The sequence below is a fragment of the Miniopterus natalensis genome, chromosome 10, assembly GCF_054644295.1.
Source record: "Miniopterus natalensis isolate mMinNat1 chromosome 10, mMinNat1.hap1, whole genome shotgun sequence".
Taxonomy (NCBI): Eukaryota; Metazoa; Chordata; class Mammalia; order Chiroptera; family Miniopteridae; genus Miniopterus; species Miniopterus natalensis.
In genome coordinates, this window is record NC_142090.1 from 1,134,562 (window position 1) to 1,153,460 (window position 18,899).

The 18,899-nt window shown below is 43.0% G+C and overlaps 1 protein-coding gene across 1 annotated transcript in view; it reads left to right on the forward strand.

The window, feature by feature from the left end:
- LMBR1 (limb development membrane protein 1) overlaps positions 1–18,899 on the forward strand; it is a 78,070-nt gene that overhangs the window by 49,246 nt on the left and 9,925 nt on the right. Inside the window, exons 6-12 of the mRNA XM_087820904.1 lie at positions 1,145–1,271; positions 1,712–1,780; positions 2,864–2,928; positions 4,944–5,016; positions 14,346–14,426; positions 16,441–16,517; positions 17,150–17,227. Of these exons, the coding sequence (XP_087677030.1) occupies positions 1,145–1,271; positions 1,712–1,780; positions 2,864–2,928; positions 4,944–5,016; positions 14,346–14,426; positions 16,441–16,517; positions 17,150–17,227 (570 nt within the window). The remainder of the gene's footprint in view (positions 1–1,144; positions 1,272–1,711; positions 1,781–2,863; positions 2,929–4,943; positions 5,017–14,345; positions 14,427–16,440; positions 16,518–17,149; positions 17,228–18,899) is intronic.

The window sequence follows — 18,899 nt, forward strand, 5'->3', positions numbered from 1 at the left end:
CCGCCTCCATGCCCTGGGCACTCGGGGAGCACCAGCTCTCACCCTTGAGCTGTGGTCTGTCCTGCCAGGGCTGCCCGTGCTTGCACTGGGCCACTAGGAACAGCCACTGCAACTCGGAGTCATCACTCAGGGCGAGCAGTGCCCTCACCCCGGTCCGAGGACACGCCCTCCCCCCTGTCCCATGCAGCAGCCAGAGCGGTAAGATCCAAGTGCAGCCTGCTCCTTTAACCCGGAAACTGGCAATAACACTCGGGGCAGAGTCGAAGCAAGTGTGTTTCGGGTCTTTATTTACAACTCATACCTTTAAGTCCTTTTTAGGGGAGGAGGAAAGATTGCATGGTTTACTGATAAACATGGGTGTGCCTGTAATGGTGTTGGTCGTGGTAGAGGTCGTAGGGTAGTGCATCACAGTCTCAGTGCATTTTTACAGTTCGCTACAGCTTCAGTCACTTGGTGACTTTTCAGGAACATAAGGCTGTTTTTGTTGTTGTCTTGTCCAGTGGGCTTCATTTTAAAAGTCTGGCCTCTAGTTTGGCCCTGAGGCCAGAATTGTTTTATATTTAAAGCAGATTGTGCAGAACGACTCTTCATTACATTCCAGCCTCATGGGGTTGGGAGGGTCTCCCTGGCGTGGAGGGGATGCTCCGTCTGTGGTTGGTGTACGTGCATCCCTCTCGGTCCCGCCGGCGACTCGTGGGACTCCTTCACTGCCCACTAGAGGGCGCCGGAGGCCGGGAGCGGCGGGCTTTGCGCCCCTAGCAGCTCCGTGTTCGCCCTGCGCCTGGCTGTGCGCCTGGCTGTGCGCCTGATGGGCCTGCGTTCCCTGACTAGAACCACAGATACAGGTGGGTTAACCTGCTTCCTCGTGGAAGGTGTTAGGAAAGGAATTAGTTGTTTAGGATGATTCTGCAGAATGTTTTTAACGAACAACTTTCTTGCTTTCTTTAGAGCTAATGGTACTTTACATAATTATGAAAAATCAGTCTCAACTTTACAAACTGAGCATTTAGTGTTTTTGTCCTGCTGGCAAATGTAAATTTCCTCCCCTTCCTGAGAGATTTTATGCTTTCTGTCTATAAATAGAGACCTAGTTGTTCATGGGATGTAATAAAATATTAAAGTCCTATCTCTGTTTATTTTTCAGGGAATCCGAGCCCGAATCTTGGAGACGCTGGTCATGCTCGTGCTCCTGGCGCTGCTGATCCTGGGCATGGTGTGGGTTGCCTCCGCACTCATCGACCAGGACGCGGCGAGCAGGGAGTCTCTGTACGGTGCGCTTGACAGGCTGGGCTGTTCCTCCCGTGGTGCCTCCAGTCATACACTCACCCTTAAACATCTGAACAGTCCTCTGTACAGGGAGCCCTTGTTAATTTACAGCATTAAGGAGTCTTTAGTTACCTTTAAGGGAAATGAATGCTCCTGTGTTTCCTGTGTGCGGGCATGTAAGCAGCTTCTCAGAGTATCTTCTTGTGGTTAATTAGTTTCTGTTCTTAAAATTCCATGAGACTTTTTTTTCTTCTTCCAGACAAGTTCTGCAAAGGGATTATTTCCTGTTTTTCTATTTTAGATCTTTTTATTGTACTGTTTAGAAATTACGTGGTTTAGACTCAGATAGGCAGTTAGGATGTTTACTATATATTAATTCACAGTCAGCCCCTATCTCAATGTGCAGCATTTTGGATTTACTAAAGTGCACTTACATCTTCTGTAGATCTCTGGGAGTTCTACCTGCCCTACTTGTACTCCTGTATTTCACTGATGGGATGTTTGCTACTTCTCTGTAAGTATTTTTCTGAGGTAATAGTGATAGAAAAGAGAATTTTTTCTTCTTTGTTCCAGAGAATTATGAGAAGTTTTTCTGATGATATTCCTTCACAGCTTGGAGAGTTTTAAAAAGTTGACCCTTAGCTTTTTTTCATATTCAAGATAAATTTTGATAAACTGAAACCTTGAAATAATAAGACACTTGTGTTCTCCAAGAAAAGCCTCTTCCACAGGGTTGGGAGGCAAGTGGTGGGTGGGTGGGGGGAGATGCACACATGGGTGCACACAATGTGTACATGCTGAGACATACACAGACATACACAGACACACATGTGCACATGTGTAGACACGCACCCCCCCACCACCATTACAACACTAGACTCTACTTTTTTTTTAATCCCCCCTGAGGATATTTTTTCCATTGCTTTTCAGAGGGAGTGGAAGGAGAGAGGGAGAGAGAGAAACATCATTGTGAGAGAGAGATATCGATTGGTTGCCTCCTGCACGTGCTCCGCCTGGGGCCAGGGATTGAGTCTGCAACAGAGATATGTGCCCTTGGCTGGAATCAAACTTGGAACCCTTCAGTCCTTGGGCTGATGCTCTAACCATTGAGCAAAACTGGCTAGGCTTAGACTAGTTTTGAATGGTAATGATAGAATTGTGTGATGAGTTTGTGGTCTTTATTTCAAAGTTTGCTTAGTTTCACAACATATCTCAGGGGTAGTATAAACAGATACATGTGGTTGAAAGGATTTAAGATTACAGTTGTCACTTTTAGATATTCTTGTCTGCTTCTCAGTTTCACTAGTACTTGAAATTCAATCTTTTCTTTAGCTGTTTTTTAAGTGAAAATACTGTTATCACTCAGCTGCTAGAGGCTCTCATGTCCTCAACCATTAGCCGTCACCTGTCCCTCATCAAGTACAGGAAGGTAACCCCCCCCCCCCCCCCCCCCGCCCCTCATTGGCAAGGCTGAAGAGCCTCCAACAGACACCAGGAGACAGAGCTTTCTTAAACCGTAGACTGAGTCAGCTGGGTCTTTGGGCTGGTGGTCTCTGCCTGTTCTGTTGTAAATGCTCTCTGTCCCGTCTCTCCACAGTGTGCACCCCGGTGGGCCTGTCTCGCATGTTCACCGTCATGGGCCAGCTGCTGGTGAAGCCGGCGGTGAGTATGCCAGGAACTGTGTGCCAGGACCCGTGTGTTGGTTGAGTGACTGTTACATGGACAGCTTTAGGTGTGAACCAGCCTCAGAAACAGGAGAAGAGTACTGCTGTGGGTTTATGACCCAAATTGTCGTTGTGTTTATTTTAATCTTTTTCATTTTTGGAAGCCACATTTGTTTTTGCTTATAAAATATTAACTATAGGTACTCAGGTAAAAATTCTGTAGTGAGTTTTAAGACAAGATTTAGAAATATTTAAAGGTATTTTAGATGTTCGTTACTTCATATCAAATAATAACTTTGGTTTCAAAATTTACCACATACATTTGGTTTACAAACCAGTTATGTTTTTGAAAACTTGTTGCATATTAGATCTTGTTCCTTTAATCTCAGAAGTACTATATATTCATTTTCAAATGATTTTCAGTGAGCAGTAATTCTAATAATTTGTCCTTAAGTTTTTTTGGCCTCTAGGTATTTTGTCAGATATTTCAAATGTGAAGACAGTTCTTAGCTGTATCTAGGAAATTTGTCACTCAAATTGCTTGCATGGATCTTCACCCCCTACAAACTCTAATCTACTAACTACTAACATGTTACAAGACCTTTCAGAACCTGTCCTTGCCGGGTTTACCTGTAGCTACTGCCCTCCTGCCCTCCCTGCCCCCCCAGGTGACTCTAATTCTAGACTCAGCTGACCTGCTGTGTGTAGAGATGCCTCCTACCTCTCCAGCCCAACAGCCTCCTTCAGGCCAGCTCTGATGTCAGCAGCCTCCACTGCCTGTCTCTGAGCCTGGCCTCACTTTTTAAAAATATGTTTTTATTGATTTCAGAGAGATGAAGGAAGAGGGAAGGAGATAGAAACATCAGTGATGAGAGAGTCATTGATTGGCTGCCTCCTGCACGGCCCCTGCTGGGGATCGAGCCTGCAACCCAGGCATGTGCCCTGACCAGGAATCGAACCTCGATCTCCTGGATCCTAGGTTGATGCTCAATCACTGAGCTATGCTGGTCGGGCTCTGGCCTCACTTCTTTAACTAAAATAATCAAGTGTTAGCACTTATTGAAACCCTGGGAATTACTGGGTTGCTGTAAATCAATCTTATGTGAATTCTGCAGACTTCGTACCTGACGGGGTACATGGTGGGAGACTTCAGAGGGAGAGAAACAGCAGACTTTCCCTCCTCTGGTTTGTCCTCACTCCTCACATCACTGCGTTACTGGGAGAAGTTGTGGGTTTGAATTACACAGAACAGTGACACCAGCTCTGGGTTCCTTCTGGGTTTTTTCCAGAGCCAGGTACACACTCAGGTCATTTCGAGCACAGCCATGTTAGCAAAGCTGGGATGGGACAGTTGAGGGTCAGCTTTGGAAATGGTGCGGATAACGTCCCATGTGACTATTATTGATCAGTGGTTTTGTTGTTTCTCCCTCACGCTGTGTGACAGGGAGGGGTACGTGTCAGCCCACTGTTATCTAGGTTCTGTCTGTAGGGTGATTTTAATACACCAGTGACGAATCTTTGTGGGAAATTTCTAGTGTACAGGGATGATGTCAATGGGAAAGATTGCCTGGTAGTGATTCAGTTTGTGGATTTCTTGTTTTAAACATCATGTAGAGAAATAGAGATGAGAAACCCGTGTTGGATGAGGCGATCCTCCCTCCAGCTCTACAGTATTGTCTGGTATAATGAGGTGCTACTGTATTTAGCTTTTCTGGATGTTTAGAGTTTATACATTTGTTTGCCATTGAGAGCTGCAGAGTAATTTAATTCTTTAAACTTAAAAAACACCCAATTTAAATACATGTAGATTTTGTGGTCATCAGCTTTTGATGTGCTTAGTTATACAATGAAATATATTTATTTAATCTGTAAATCAAGTAGTTTGAGCATTTTTATTTTAGATTCCTAGTAGTCTGAATGCTAATCTGAATCACAGGCCAGAGTGCCTGCACGTTCTCATGAGCGCTGGTTCTGTGATGCCACATCATTCAGCAGCTTGCTCTTTACGTTTAGATCCTTGAAGACCTGGACGAACAGATTTATATTATTACCCTCGAGGAGGAGGCACTGCAGAGACGACTCAATGGTACGTATTCGTTTATTACACATTCAGACCAGAAGAAGCAGTTATTAATTCAAAGAAGACAGGTAGTTGAGGGGAAACACAGCTTCTCACCGCCCAGTGCTGTTGCACGAGGCCAGGACTTGGAGTGACGTGAACTTCCCAGTGAAGAAGGTTGGAGAAGATGGGTGGCATTTTGGTCAAATTCCCATGACTTCCTGACTGATCAGTGGTTATTGAGCCAGGTCAGTTCAGTTCCGGGACCTGAACTTGGCAGCTGTGCCCACTGCCAAGCCCTCCTGTGTGGGGAGCACGTGACTCCGGCTCCCGAGGTTGGCAGAGTGGCCTGCTGTCTAGTGACTATCACATTGTGTCATTTCCCTCCTGTTGACTCCGAGGTAGAGAGCAGGTGTCTCTGACCCTGAAGTGCTGACCTTGACTCTGAGGAGTGTATGGGACTCTGCGGGCATGTGGGGACCTGTTCATCATCACCTGGTGACCAAGGGTTCAGTTTTTAGTTACATGTCATTTTTGGCTTGAAATGAAGAACCAGTGAGGAAAAGAGTAATGATACACAGTGAGAAGTGACATAGTTTGTGTAAATTTGCTTTGATTTTACTTGGACGATTTTCACCTGCACACTTTTCTCTTACAAAGTGTTTTTTAATGTTGAAAACCTGCCACCAAGATCAGCTTGTTAACGAACAGCTCACTGTGTTTCAGAATCATAGTTCAAGGGTAGGTATGAAGAGGAAGGTTACTCTAAGTATGAAATGTTGAGAAAGAGGAAGAAATAGACCCACTTTCTTTAATTACAAACAATTTAAATCTTCAACCCAACAGTGCAGGTACCATTCAGAGCTTTGTTCTTGGGTGAAGGAATTCCAGGTTGTACCCGTTCTGGAGAATTCCTGTCGGTGATGCTGTGCACTTTGATGCCAATGGTCTTTAGACTGGAGCTACAAGGAGCTTTTACCCTCCAACTTTACTAAAGCTACTTTAAAATTTAAGCCTATTTAATCTAGAATTGTAACTCCAGGCAATACTGTTGGCTTTATAACACGTCATTAAAGTGGTAAATATGATGGTAAGTCTGTCTCATTTAGATAATCATGTGGTTATGTCGTAAACACACCAGATTCTAAGGAATGGAGTCCAGCAGATACCTGTGTGCGGACTGTTCCCGCCTGAGCTCCCTGCTATTCTAACCTACAGCCAGGAGGCGAGGACCCAGGCAGGTAGATAGAGTGCTTCTTGAAGTAAAGAATTAGAGTCAGGTCTAATCAAAACCAAGCCAAACCAGAAACACGGCCTTTTCTCATGTTGTGGTCCCTAGTAGGAGAAAGGTCACTCCGGAACCCTTCTGGGTCCTTCGGTTCCTCCAGTAGAAAGTGGTTCATTAGGAAACACCTGCCGAGGCTAATGTGTTAGAAAGGGAGTGCAGCCAGAATGAGCAGATGACCCAGCCAGCGCAGAGGTGTCACCGAGTGGGGGTTGTGGGTGATGGGAGGCTCACGATAAATAGAGTCTTGTTTGCCATTGAGTGAGCTGGGCAGCACGCTGACTGCGCTGTGACCAGTATTCCTGGCGACTCTCTAACCAGCTGCTTGGCCAGTTGCTGTAGTTTTGCTGTTTGCTGCTGGTGGACTGTTTGAGGTGGGAAACAGGCCTGTAACATAGATAGTTCTAGGGCAGGATGGACGTTTGGACTAATTACATGCAGAACCATGAGCCTCAGGGCATCTGTCAGAGCTGTGCAGGGGAAAAACCAAGGGACACGAAACAGTGTTTTACGATTTTCTGTTTTAAGGAAAGTGTAGATGACAGGTTAGTGATGACGCTGTCCCCATGGGTTTACTTCATCTAGTGCTATGGGAAATTTGCTGGGCTGTAACTTACATTTTAAATTATTTTTAAAGAATGAAGTTTGAATTTTTTTACTCTGGGCTACTAAAAAGAGTTGTAATATAATCAGTGTAAAAACATTAAAGAAAAAAGTATGACAGCAGTGACTTACCCAGAATGCATGGCACACGGAGCAGGGGACATGTGTCACGTGAGTCCCTGGGACATGTGCGTGGCTTGCTCTGAGCCCTACTCTCCAGTGACCTGAGAAAACACGATACTTAGTGTCAGGAAGCGCCTCCCTGCAAGACTAGCTCTGTTTCCTTCTGGGAGATACTGGGACTTGTTTTGGAGTCACCGTGTCCCTGGAGTTGAATTCTCGCGCTTGCTTTTTAGATCTCAGCCCAGCTTGGAGGGCACGCTGGCCTGAAGTGTTGCCATGCTCCTGCTGGCCACGTGCTGGTGCCAGAGGCTGTCTTTTTGTTAGATCGTCACCGCTTCATACAGTGTCAGGAGGGTCAAGCTAAGCTGTGTGCTGGTGCCGGTCGGCGTCCCAGAGCAGCTGCGCTGTCCCCCCCCCACCCCTTTCCCCTTTCTGTTCATTGTGCATCTCCTTCCCAGTAGCACACGTGTGCGGGTGACTCAGACTCTGTGTCTCAGGCTCAGGGACTAGTGGACTAAAGAGGGGAAAGGGGGAGAATCTGCGAGAATCTATCCAGCACTGAGACACTTGAGGAAATACCTCGGGGAAGTGGTGTGTTCCCAGAGTGGGAGGGAGCCCAGCCCCTCTGTGCCTGGTCCTGTGATGTCACCAGACAGAGGAGATGAAGTCGTGTGCTGGGGGTGGTCCTTTACCATGGAAGTGAGGAAGGAAGGGCACAGTGTGGTGATAGCGTGAAGGATAATCCCAAGGACAGAGCGTCCAGGAGAGCCCATGGTAGAGACCCCTGAAGAGGAAGCAGAAATACAGTGGCTTCTCCCTGTGGCTAAGCCCTGGAACATGAGCAGTCAGATCCCTTCTATTCCAAGACCCTGGAGAGCAGCCCGGCAGAAAGCCCGTTGCTCTAATTGTGGGGGGAGCCCTCTGTAACTCCCGCCCGGAGGAGGGTGCTACGTCATTAGCATGTTCAGTGTTTAGGTGAGGCAGGAGCATAATTGAAATAATTAGGTTTTGTGCACGTAGCCTATGGGTGTAGGGGTAGCTTAGAAGTACCCTAATGAATAGGAATTAGTTTTTGTTGTTTAAGTTCAAAACCTTCACAGTTCTTTTAATGTAATTTATTTAAAAATACTGTAGGCTTTGAACTCAACAATTTGAAGCAGCTTTGCTAGGTACTGTTTTTACCTTCGTGATAAAGTTACTGTGCCCCACTTGGTAGGAGTTTCTTTCCTGCTCGGTTCTAACCACTTTTAAAGCCTGGTCCTTATTATTAAGGGTGGATAAGATGCACGTGTTTCATTTTTGCTGTCCGGTTGTAGTACCTTTGTGTTCTGAAAAATAAAGGATTTTAAAAACCAGCACACTGACCTGTTCCTGGAACTCAGTGACCTCCTGGAGCATGTTGTCCTCAGCAGTCCCCAAGTCTTGCTGTTTACAGCTACGTCAGGTTTGCCTGGTAGTTTTAGGACAATGTCAGGATCCAGGGGGTGCCTGTACTACTCTGGAGTAATGGGTCCTGTCAGAGCACCTCCTGTCTTCACGGGCAAGACATCTTGCCAATTTGGTCATTGCTTATCTGACGTCTTTCTCCTAATGCCCTTAGCAACGTAGGAAACAGGTCAGATTTATATTATATCTGCCGCCTCACTTTCGACCTGACTCTAGGTAATTCTTGTACAGTTGGCAGCAGTGATTCCAAAAGCACTATCTACCGTGGGCCATGTCACTGGGGTGAAAGACCTCACCTTCGCCAGCCTCTGGGCCACTCAGAAAGGTTTGGGTTTGGGTGGGCTGGAGGTGATTGAACCTCAGCTTTCATCAAGAACACACGTAGCAGCCATTGTTGACAGTCGTCCACCCCTTCTTTGGCAGTCCTGTGACAGAAGAAAGCGTTGAGTAATATCTTGACTTCCTGAGCTCACAGAAAGAATATTAATTCTACCAGTAAAACTAATTAAGTGGCTTCTTCCTAATAAGATACCGACATTTGGACTCAAGGATCTGAAACAGAGAGATACTTTGTTAGAGTTTATTCAGCTTTTTGGGTCATGTAATCACTTTCTAGACAATGAAATGTGGCCCAGACAGATTTTTTGTTGCAAGGTAAGAAGATGTGACACAGAGATGTAGCTAATGCATGGTATCAGTAGATGGGGCGACTTTGGAGTAACCAAGTATAAACCAGCTTTGAGTCAAGTATTGTGTAGTCTCTGAGAGAGGGAGAAAGAGAGGGAGATTGCTCTACATAAATGGTCCAGATGTGTTAACAGAAGTTGCACTTCATGCACACGAGTTACTTGCTCAACCACAGCCTGTTTGGACAGCGGTATTCTCAGTAGTAACATGTGTAGGTATGAAGTTTGAAAAGCAACCCAGGCTGAATTCTACCAATAACTTCTATCTAAAGTGGAAAAAGCCAAACTGCTACTTTAATTGTACGTTTGTTTAGTATTTTCTGTCTCGCTTGTTGTCATTTGGAGTGAAAGTACATTTGCATTTTCAGAGTTGTGCTGGGTGTTGAAAGCTTTATGTTCCTTGGTTCCTACTTGGCCATTTATTTGTGGATATGTCAGAAGTAAAAAGATGCTCTTTTTTTTTTTTTAATATATCTTTATTGATTTCGGAGAGAGGAAAGGAGAGGCGGGGAGAGAGAGAGAGAGAGAGAGAGAGAGAAACGTCAATGATGAGAGAGTCATTGATTGAGCCTGCAACCCGGGCATGTGCCCTGACCGGGAATTGAACCCCGATTGCCTGGATCCTAGGTCAACGCTCAACCACTGAGCCACGCCTGGCCGGGCAAAAGATGCTCTTATTGTCACAAATATTAGGGTTCAAATGGAATAGGAGGAGAACTGGAGCTTCTCAGTACATGGTTGTCTCCGCGGTGGCAGTAGCAGTGTCTTTCTGTCCTGCCGGGAGGTGCTGGGGAGATTGGAGGGTCCTGGCTTTGGTTTTCACAGGCCCTCTGGGGTTTGCCTCCTCAGCCAGGCTCTGTGCTGGGCAGTCCTTGGTGTTGGCGTATGGGATAGAGACTTCACTTTGAGTTATTGGGAGTCTTGGGATTTAACAACAAAATTGTTTGCCTAAGTGATTCGAAATAATTAAACATACTTGAGTGACCTCACATTCTAGGTGACAGAGATCACCTTGGCCAGTTTAAAGTACCAAGTATAATCAAAATTTTAAGGAGTTATTATTTAGATAACAGATTTTCTAATCAACTTTTCTTTTTGGTTATATGCTAAATTAAAAAGTTAAATGAGTAAACGTTCTATTTATACTGGAGGTATCTACTTCCAAATTATGATACGAAGTTTAGGGCGCTGTGTGGGTTAGGGTGCTGCATGGGTTAGGGAGACCATTGTATTGTGTCACAGTTTTGGATTGTTTACATACCAGGCTGGAGACTTATATTTGTTTTGAGAAATACAACATTGTATAATATTTTTATTTTTTATTTACTTTTTTCTAAAGATTTAAAAAAAATGATTTATAGAGAGGAAGGGGGGGAGAGAGAGAGAGAGAGAAACATTGATGTGAGAGCATCGATGTGCTGCCTCCTGCATGACCCCTACTGGGGATCAAGACTGCAACCCGGGCATGTGCCCTGACTGGGAATCTAACCTGCAGCCTTTCAGTGCACAGGACGATGCCCAACTCACTGAGCCACACCAGCCAGGACACAACATTATATATTTTAAATTAAATAGTTAGTGTCTGCCCTTGAACATATGAATGTCAGCCAGGGCTGTCTTGTGTATTAAGAAAACATGTAAGGACAGCTCAGTTACTGGAGAAATGCTGGACTTTGGGAAATGCTGTTATCTTGGAAGCAAAATATGAAAACATTTTCAACAGCACACTAAGTTTTCAGCTTCAGAGTAAAGCTGGGAAAAGTTGCCTTCAGCTATTAGTTTTCCTGAATCCAAAGAGACGGGTGGGGCAGGATCAAAAATACTTACTTGATCAAAGTTATTGGCTCTGAAGTCACCCTCCCCGTGTAAGGGAGATGAAAGGCATTGTTTTTATTGCACGCAGGGAACAGTGTAATTTTGAACTAATTGGTGTTGAACTGCCAGTCACCTGGGGGAATGCAAATAGATACTCTTACAGTTTCCTTTGAGGTAGTGAAATCTTGTGTGGAGGCTGGGAGGAAAACAGAGTAATACCGTTAAATTGACCTTGAACGAGCTGCCTTGTGGTTGTCCTGGAGAACCCCTTCTTACTTCCCGACTAGCCCAAACAGGTTTTGTCTACCAATTTGACTTATTGACTAGACAATGCTGACGCTGAGCTTCTGGATTCATTCTGAAATGAAGTGTTGATGATACAGTTCTGCAAGATATTGTAGGGATTTCGTTGGCGCAACTTAAGTCTGTGTGACATTCCAGGGTTTGTTTGCAGTTACCGTGGTTCCTCTGACAGCCATCATGTCCTTTGGTCACTGATGAGGAGCTTTCTGCCCAGAAAAAAGGCCCTGTTCTCACCTGGTGATGATGGGTACAGTAGGGTGGGGTGGTTTTGAAACGTGTTACTCCAGGTGAAGCCAGTCATTTAACAAAGGCAGGATTTCTCGGAGGACAGTAAGGATGTTTTCTTGATTTTAGTAGGCAAGTCAGGATTAATTACCTGCCTACTGTGTGTCTCATATGTGTCACCCAAAACAAGCACACAGCATTTCAGAAACACCGCTTTCCGTGGGAAAATAACACACTGGTGGGCATGAGTATCGAGGCTTGTAGACATCATGACCACCAGTAGGCATTTGTGTCTCTTTTCTTAATTTTAAAGTGGTAGCAGCAGTACAGTCTGTTTGATGCCTGCCCCCTTTCAGAATTCTGGACACTCACCAAATGATTTTTCTGACCTGAACTGGTTGCTGGAATCACATCCTCTATAGGTACAGGGAATGGGATGCATTTGGGTTGTATTTGTAATTAATCAGACATAGAAGCTGAATGAGCGCTAACAACAGATGCACACCCTGTAACAGGAAGAATGATTTACAAAGTAAAATGTACTGTCTCTAAGACTACTACATTCAGAGACACTTGAGAGTCTCATACCACTCTGCCACTTACTGTCAGTCTCCTTGTTATGTGGAAATATCCATTAACTTTGTAACCTAATTATTTCCCTTTTTGCTTTGGCTCCCAGAAACTCTAAACTAAATTTGTAGTTAAAATTGAGTAGTTTTGGGACACGCTACCTGAATATCTCTGTATTGTCTTCACCCCCATTCTCTTATAAATTGTATATTGACAAGTAAAATGATTAAACTCCTGTGTTCTGGGAATACCATGTAACATTCCCGGGCATTCAAGACCTCAGGCTCTCCAGGCGAGAGGGTGTTGGGTCTTTGTCTCCGGTGATGGATGGAAGGGCAGGTCTCACTTCTCCTAGGAACCTGGGCAAGACTGAAGGCTCAGAAAGGAGGCCCTGAGTTTCCTAGTCCACACTCAGCTGAAGCCTGCGTGGGGGGGCTGACTTCTCCCTCAGCCTTTCCCGTTGCAAAAGGAGTGCTGCTTGCACCCTGAGAGACTCCTTAGCACCGAGGCTCCTTCCTTCTGAGTCTGTGTGTCTGTCCAGTCCATTCCCTGTCGCCAAGAACAGAAACTGCTGGGCCCTCCAGCCTGTTTGTCACTGATTGAGGGACCATCTGACCTGACTAGGTGTGCAGGGGGTAGGAGCATCACCACTCGCTGAAGACTGGTCTGTCTCCCATGAGTTCCTTTCCTGTTTTAATAGAGTCCATTCCAGCAGCTTATAACCAGTGAACACTGACTGATAAAGGCTAACCCACAAAATAATGCCTCTATAACTTGAATCTTTCCCTCTTTGTTTCTTATATGTAAGTAAGTAAGATAGGTAAAAACTAGAGGAAAGTGGAACTTAAAGTCCATAAAACAGAATTTTAAGTTGAAAATCAGTAACCTAAAGAGGGTCATTATGTACTGATAGAAATTGTGATTCATAAGGAAGATATAACAGTCTTGCAGGAACAAAACAAAAAACACACAATTACAAACATAATAAAAAAACGAAAACTGAGAGTGCCTCCTGAAGCACAATTGCAGTGGGGGTTTTAATTGTTTTGTGTCAGAATTCAGCAGATAAGAAAGAACATGGAGCTGGACAGACCCTTAGAGAAACAAGCAGAAAACTGGAGCAGGGAAAACCCCCGTGTTGGGTAAACATGAAAAGATGCTCGACCACATTTAGGGAAGCGCATGTTAAAGTAACAATAAGAAATGTGTTTACAAATCAAATTGGCAAAACTTCAAGAGTGACAACATCCAGGGCTAGGGAAGAGATTGGGAAATAGGTATTTTCAAAGCTGTTGGTAGAAATGTAAATTACTATGATAAATTAAGCTGTTCCAATAAATTATAGTATTTGAGGAGAAGTAGCCCGTAAGTACCTCTTATATGTCAGTGCTCACACCCTTTTAATCAGCAGAGTTTTGGGAATCTGTCCTTCAGAAATAACAAAGCCAGAGTGTACTGGGTGTGCATTCAGGTCTGTGAACCACAGCGTTGTTTGTATGGCACAAAACTGAGGGAAACTTGGCTGTTCATAAATGGAATGACTTTGAATAAAACTGAAATATGTCCACACTCTGGAATATTACTTAGCTGTTGAGGACTCGACACTAGGAGAGCAAGCGGCAAAATAGTGTGTCTGATTGGACTGATTCTTATCCAATAAATGATGAAACCCGCAGGTAAAGTGTATTTGAATGTGTGCTTGCATCTGACTGTGGGGAAAGATGTGGGCACATCGACCATACTGTCAGCCATTGTCACTGTAGGAAGGTGGGATGGCGAGAGGTCTGGACTTTCTTTTACTGTATAATAAGCATATGATACTTTTATAAGTAATACAAAATTAATAATAGATCAAATTAGAATTTTATCAAAGTAATACGTTTTCTAGGAAACGTAGTGTTTCATCAGCAAGAGCTTGGAAGTTTTTTTTAAAAATATATCTTTATTGATTTCAGAGAGAGGAAAGGACAGGGAGAGACAGAGATAGAAACATCAATGATGAGTCATTGACCAAGCCCGCAACCCGGGCATGTGCCCTGACCGAGAATCGAACCCCGATCGCCTGGATTCTAGGTCGATGCTCAACCGCTTAGCCACGCCCGGCCGGGCAGAGCTTGGAAGTTTTAAGTGGTAAAAAATGGATATACTTTTCTGTGAATCACAGCAGCATTTTTTTCGTTCTCAATGACTAGGATTTGCAGTGTGTTATCTTTATATTTTAATTGAATGTGAGGGCCACCTGTTCTATACTCTTTAGGGGTTCTGTTGTTATACTTCTGAAATATTTTTGCTTTCAACAGGACTGTCTTCATCAGTGGAAGACAATGTGATGGAGCTGGAACAAGAACTTGAAAATGTAAAGACTCTGAAGACAAAATTAGGTACATTCCCTCCCCTCCCCTTGACTTGTGTGCTGGCCTTGATTTCTTAATTATAGACTTTCCTGTAGTCTGAAATATTAAAGAAATTATGAAATCTTTAGTTTATGTTACAAGCTTTCAATCTGTCCAAAGCCATCGACAAAGACTGTGCTTTAGTTTGGGGAGAGGATACAAACATATTGACTTACTTTTTGTTTTTTTGTATGTGTACAAATTGACTTTTCAAAACTTACTGATGCGGAAAGGTGATGTTCCATTGTCTTTTCACTTGCATTATTTCAGACAAGCAATCACCTGTCATTCTTGTCCTTCAGTGTGTCTTCATCTTTTCAGATCTCCTCTCCATCATTGATTTAGAACAATTTTTTTGTGATGCGCCTTTGAGTAATTTTATTTATGTTTCTTGTCTTTTGGGTTCATTGTTTTTTGTTTGTTTGTTTTGTTTTTACCTGGGAATGTGTAATTTTCATCTAATGTGGAAAATTTTGCCATTACTTTCCAAATATTTTTTCTTCTTCCATCTGTGCCTCCCTTTCCAAGGACTCTGATTTCATGTACATTAGCTCATGTAAAATGGCCCCATAGCTCAAGGATGTTCCCTTATTTTCATGTTTTTTTCCCCTCTGTGTTTTTCATTTCAGATAGTTGTATTGCTGTGTCTTCATGTTTACTAATTTTTCTTCTGAGTGTCTAGTCTGCATTTAATCCCACCTACTGTATTTTTTTCCTCAGACACTGGAGTTTTTATCACTAGAAGTTGTTTAGGCCTGTTTTATATCTTCCATATGTCTGACATCTTTAATTTATGTACTTTAACTTTTTGAAAATATGGGATACAGTTACAATAATACTTTTATGTGTTTGTTCTAAAAAAGTTTCAATCAATGGACTTACTGTATTTTTGTGCTTTTTTGCACACATGGCAACTTTTGATTGGATACTAGACACTGAATCTTACATTGTTTGGTGCTGATATTTTTGTATTTCTGTAAGCGAGGAACTTTGTTTTGGGATGCAGTGAAGTTACTTGGAAACAGTTTGATATCATCAGGTCTTGCCTGGAAGACTTGTGAGGCTAGGCCAGAGTGACATTTCGTCTAGGGCTAATAGTTCCCTGCTCCTGAGGCAAGACCCTTCTACGCACTCTACCCAGCACCCCAATGTCTTGGGGAGCAGCATGATTCTTGGCCTTTTGTGATTGTTGGATACTGTTCCTTCTACTCATTTTGGGTGGTTTTTCTTTATCAGCCATTGGCTGTTCTTTCTTTACATACCTGGGCTGATCATTACCCTGCTCCAGTCCTTGGAGTTCTTTCTTCGTGCAGCAGTCTCTTCTCTGGCACTTTGCTCTGCAAAATCCTGCTGACTTGGTCTTCCCCAGACTCCCATTGTATGTCCTCAACTCAAGGAATGAACTAGGCTCTGCATGGGTTCCTCCTCCCTGCACTGTGGCCCAGAAGCTCTCTCAAGACAGTGAGCTGGGGCCGACACAGGCTCACATTGTTTGTTTCCCATCTTTCCGAGACTGTTGTCCTTCAGTGATCAGATGGCCAAGGTCTTGAAAACTGCTGTTTCATGTATGTGTTTTTTTTGGCTTCTTAATTATTTCAGGCTGGACAGTAATTCTGGTCCCTGTTATCACTCTGTCTTCAGAAGTGCAAGTCCAGTATTGTGTTGTTGAGAATCATACGCGCTATTCAGTCGCTTTCATGTTCGTAAACGTTATGTGGCCGGAAGTTACTTTCTTTGTCCTGCTGTTGGTGGTGGATGTTTGATGTGTTTCCAGCCTTCTGCTGTTGTGAATAACATTGGTATAAACATTTTTCTACTGATTCTAAAACTTTTATTTTTCTAGTTTGTGGAGGAAAATTTTAAATAATTTCTGTTTTAAAAAAGAACAAATTATGTAAAAATAATACCTACTGTTTATAGTAGTGAGGAATGACAATGTGAGTCTGGAGAGGATTTTGGCAGTTACTGGAATCTTTTGCTATGTTGTTTCTCCTTCCACTAGAGAGGCGGAAGAAAGCGTCGGCTTGGGAGAGAAACTTGGTGTATCCTGCGGTCATGGTTCTCCTTCTCATTGAGACGGTAGGAACTGACTTGCCCGGTTACATAAAGCAAATTATTTTATATTTACTGTACCATCTGAGTGTGGCCACTCCTCTCAGCTGAGTGGTTCCAGGTAAACTGGGTTCCTATCAGTAAGACTGAAATGCATCTATGCCTTTATAGATGCTGGAGAGAGCCAAAGTAGAAATTAATGGTAGGTTTTTAAAAGTCCTTGAAATTATCTATTTCTTCATGAAAGCAGGAAATTTGTTTCATTGAAAATTAATAGGAGACAAGGTGCTGCAGAACCTGCTTCAGACTCTACGAGAGGATGTAAGAATTATGTTAGGAAATCAGTTTTGAAAGCATTTTAACCATTTTTAAAATCTGTGGAGTTTGGATTTCCAGTTGGTAAGATCAGTTAGTAAGTGGATCTGTGTTATTAGCGCTTGTCACAAGCCTTGAAATTATAATTTACAGAGTTTTTTAGAGTTTATTCTAGGGTTTTGTAGATAGTCTGATGACATTAGGTTTGTATGTAGAATTTTGATCTGGACCACTTTTCCTCTCCTCTGAAGCATGCAGTTGGTTGTTCACTTAGGTTTTAATGTATGTGTATTGGCCAAATGTCTCTGAGATGCAGAACTGACAGCTTCCTTTCTTTGTCCTAGTCCATCTCAGTTCTCCTGGTGGCCTGTAATACCCTTTGCCTGCTGGTTGATGAGACAGCAATGCCAAAGGGAACGAGGGTAAAGAATGTTTTAACACGTCTTTCTCTTGCAAAAGTATTCTGCTTGCGTATGCTAAAGCTGTATGAATTTCTTTATGCAAGGGGCCCGCACAATTGGTATTTATAAACTATGGTTTTTGTTTCTGATATTTTACTTTGGATTGGCTGGGCCTTTTATCAAGAGTCAGATACACTTCATAACAGAGTTTATCTTTGTCTTACTGAAATTCATTACTTGCAATTCTTTAAGAAAATGTACACTCTGAAATAGTGACATAGGAAGACTTTATTAAATGGACTCATTGGGTTTGCGAGAGATGCAAAGGTGTGGTTGAAGGGAGTCACACGTCTTGTGACACTGAGTCAAAATGTCCAGTTACTGGCGGAGAGTCAGAGGTGCATCTTTTTATGAGTTAACTTTGTTTTCTCTCTTTTAAAAAAAATTGTTGATTTTATTAAATTCTGTCAGTTAGCCGATTTGAATATATTCTCCATAAAGAAGGTAGTTACCACTAAATATTCATATTTGGCATAGTTTTTCTAGGTGTCTCTATAAACTTTTGGATACTTAAAGTAGCATTTAAGTTTTGATATTTTATTATAGTTTCCTAAGTCAGCCGCTTTCCCATTCCCCATAGAAAGGACTTCAAAACTCTTTTAGACTTTTGATGCACTTCTCTCTCCGAATCAGGTGACATACCTGTTCCCTTAAGCCTAAGTCCCACGGCACATTTTTGTACCATCCCTTTAGTGCATAGTAGAGAGGGTCTTAAACCTGGTAGGGTCCTTGCATGATCATGTAAATAAATCAGGTCACCTTAATCCTGCCTGTAGGCCCCTGAAGGTACGAAATATTTCCAAAATGTTTTCCATCCCAGTTGTTGGGGAGGAAAAATTTTTTCTTCCACCCTTCTAGGTTCTTTTGGCTGGTCTAAGAATTAAATTGACCCAAGACAGAAAAACAGGAGAAAGTCGAGTTTAATTATGTATGTACATAAGGAGGCCCCATAGAAATGAGACTGCAAAAAATGACCAAGGCAGGCAGTATATATATATACCATTTTTATTCAAAGAGACAGTTGTTTGTGGAGATTGCACAAAACAAAGGGTTTGCATTTGGGTTAGCAACGTAATGAGAAGTAACAAGTTTGTACTGAGACCTCTGTCCTGAATCCCCTGCCTCTGCCATGAGAATGCCATGCATCCTCTCTGCATAGAGATTTTTGTTCCTTGTGTTTAGGGGAACAGAGGAGGCCAGAGTGTTCTTCTTGCACTGACTCTTTCTCTAATAGCTAATTAGAAGTAACCAACGTGCCACATTGGCATGTTTTGGGGTGGTCTGCACCGAGCCCCATCACAGCCAGTAAGCTTGCTATTAGCATGAGTCCTTCCTCTTCACAAAGTTGACAAACGTCGATAAAGTCTTTGCCCTTGTCTTAATCATATGTGACATTTCCATGGGTATTCTTACTTCATTATGCCTAAATTAGAATGTCTATGAAATAGTTATTATTTATTGGTTTATTTTTTCTTAGTGTGACTATAATTCTAAATTATTTTGGTATTTCTGTTAGATGTAATAGAAGCTGATAGTAAAATAATCGTTCATATTCATATGGTTAATGCCTTTAGTGAGTGAGCTGTGGAAATACTGTTCCTGCTTCACTAAGAAATCGTTTTTTATTGTCTAG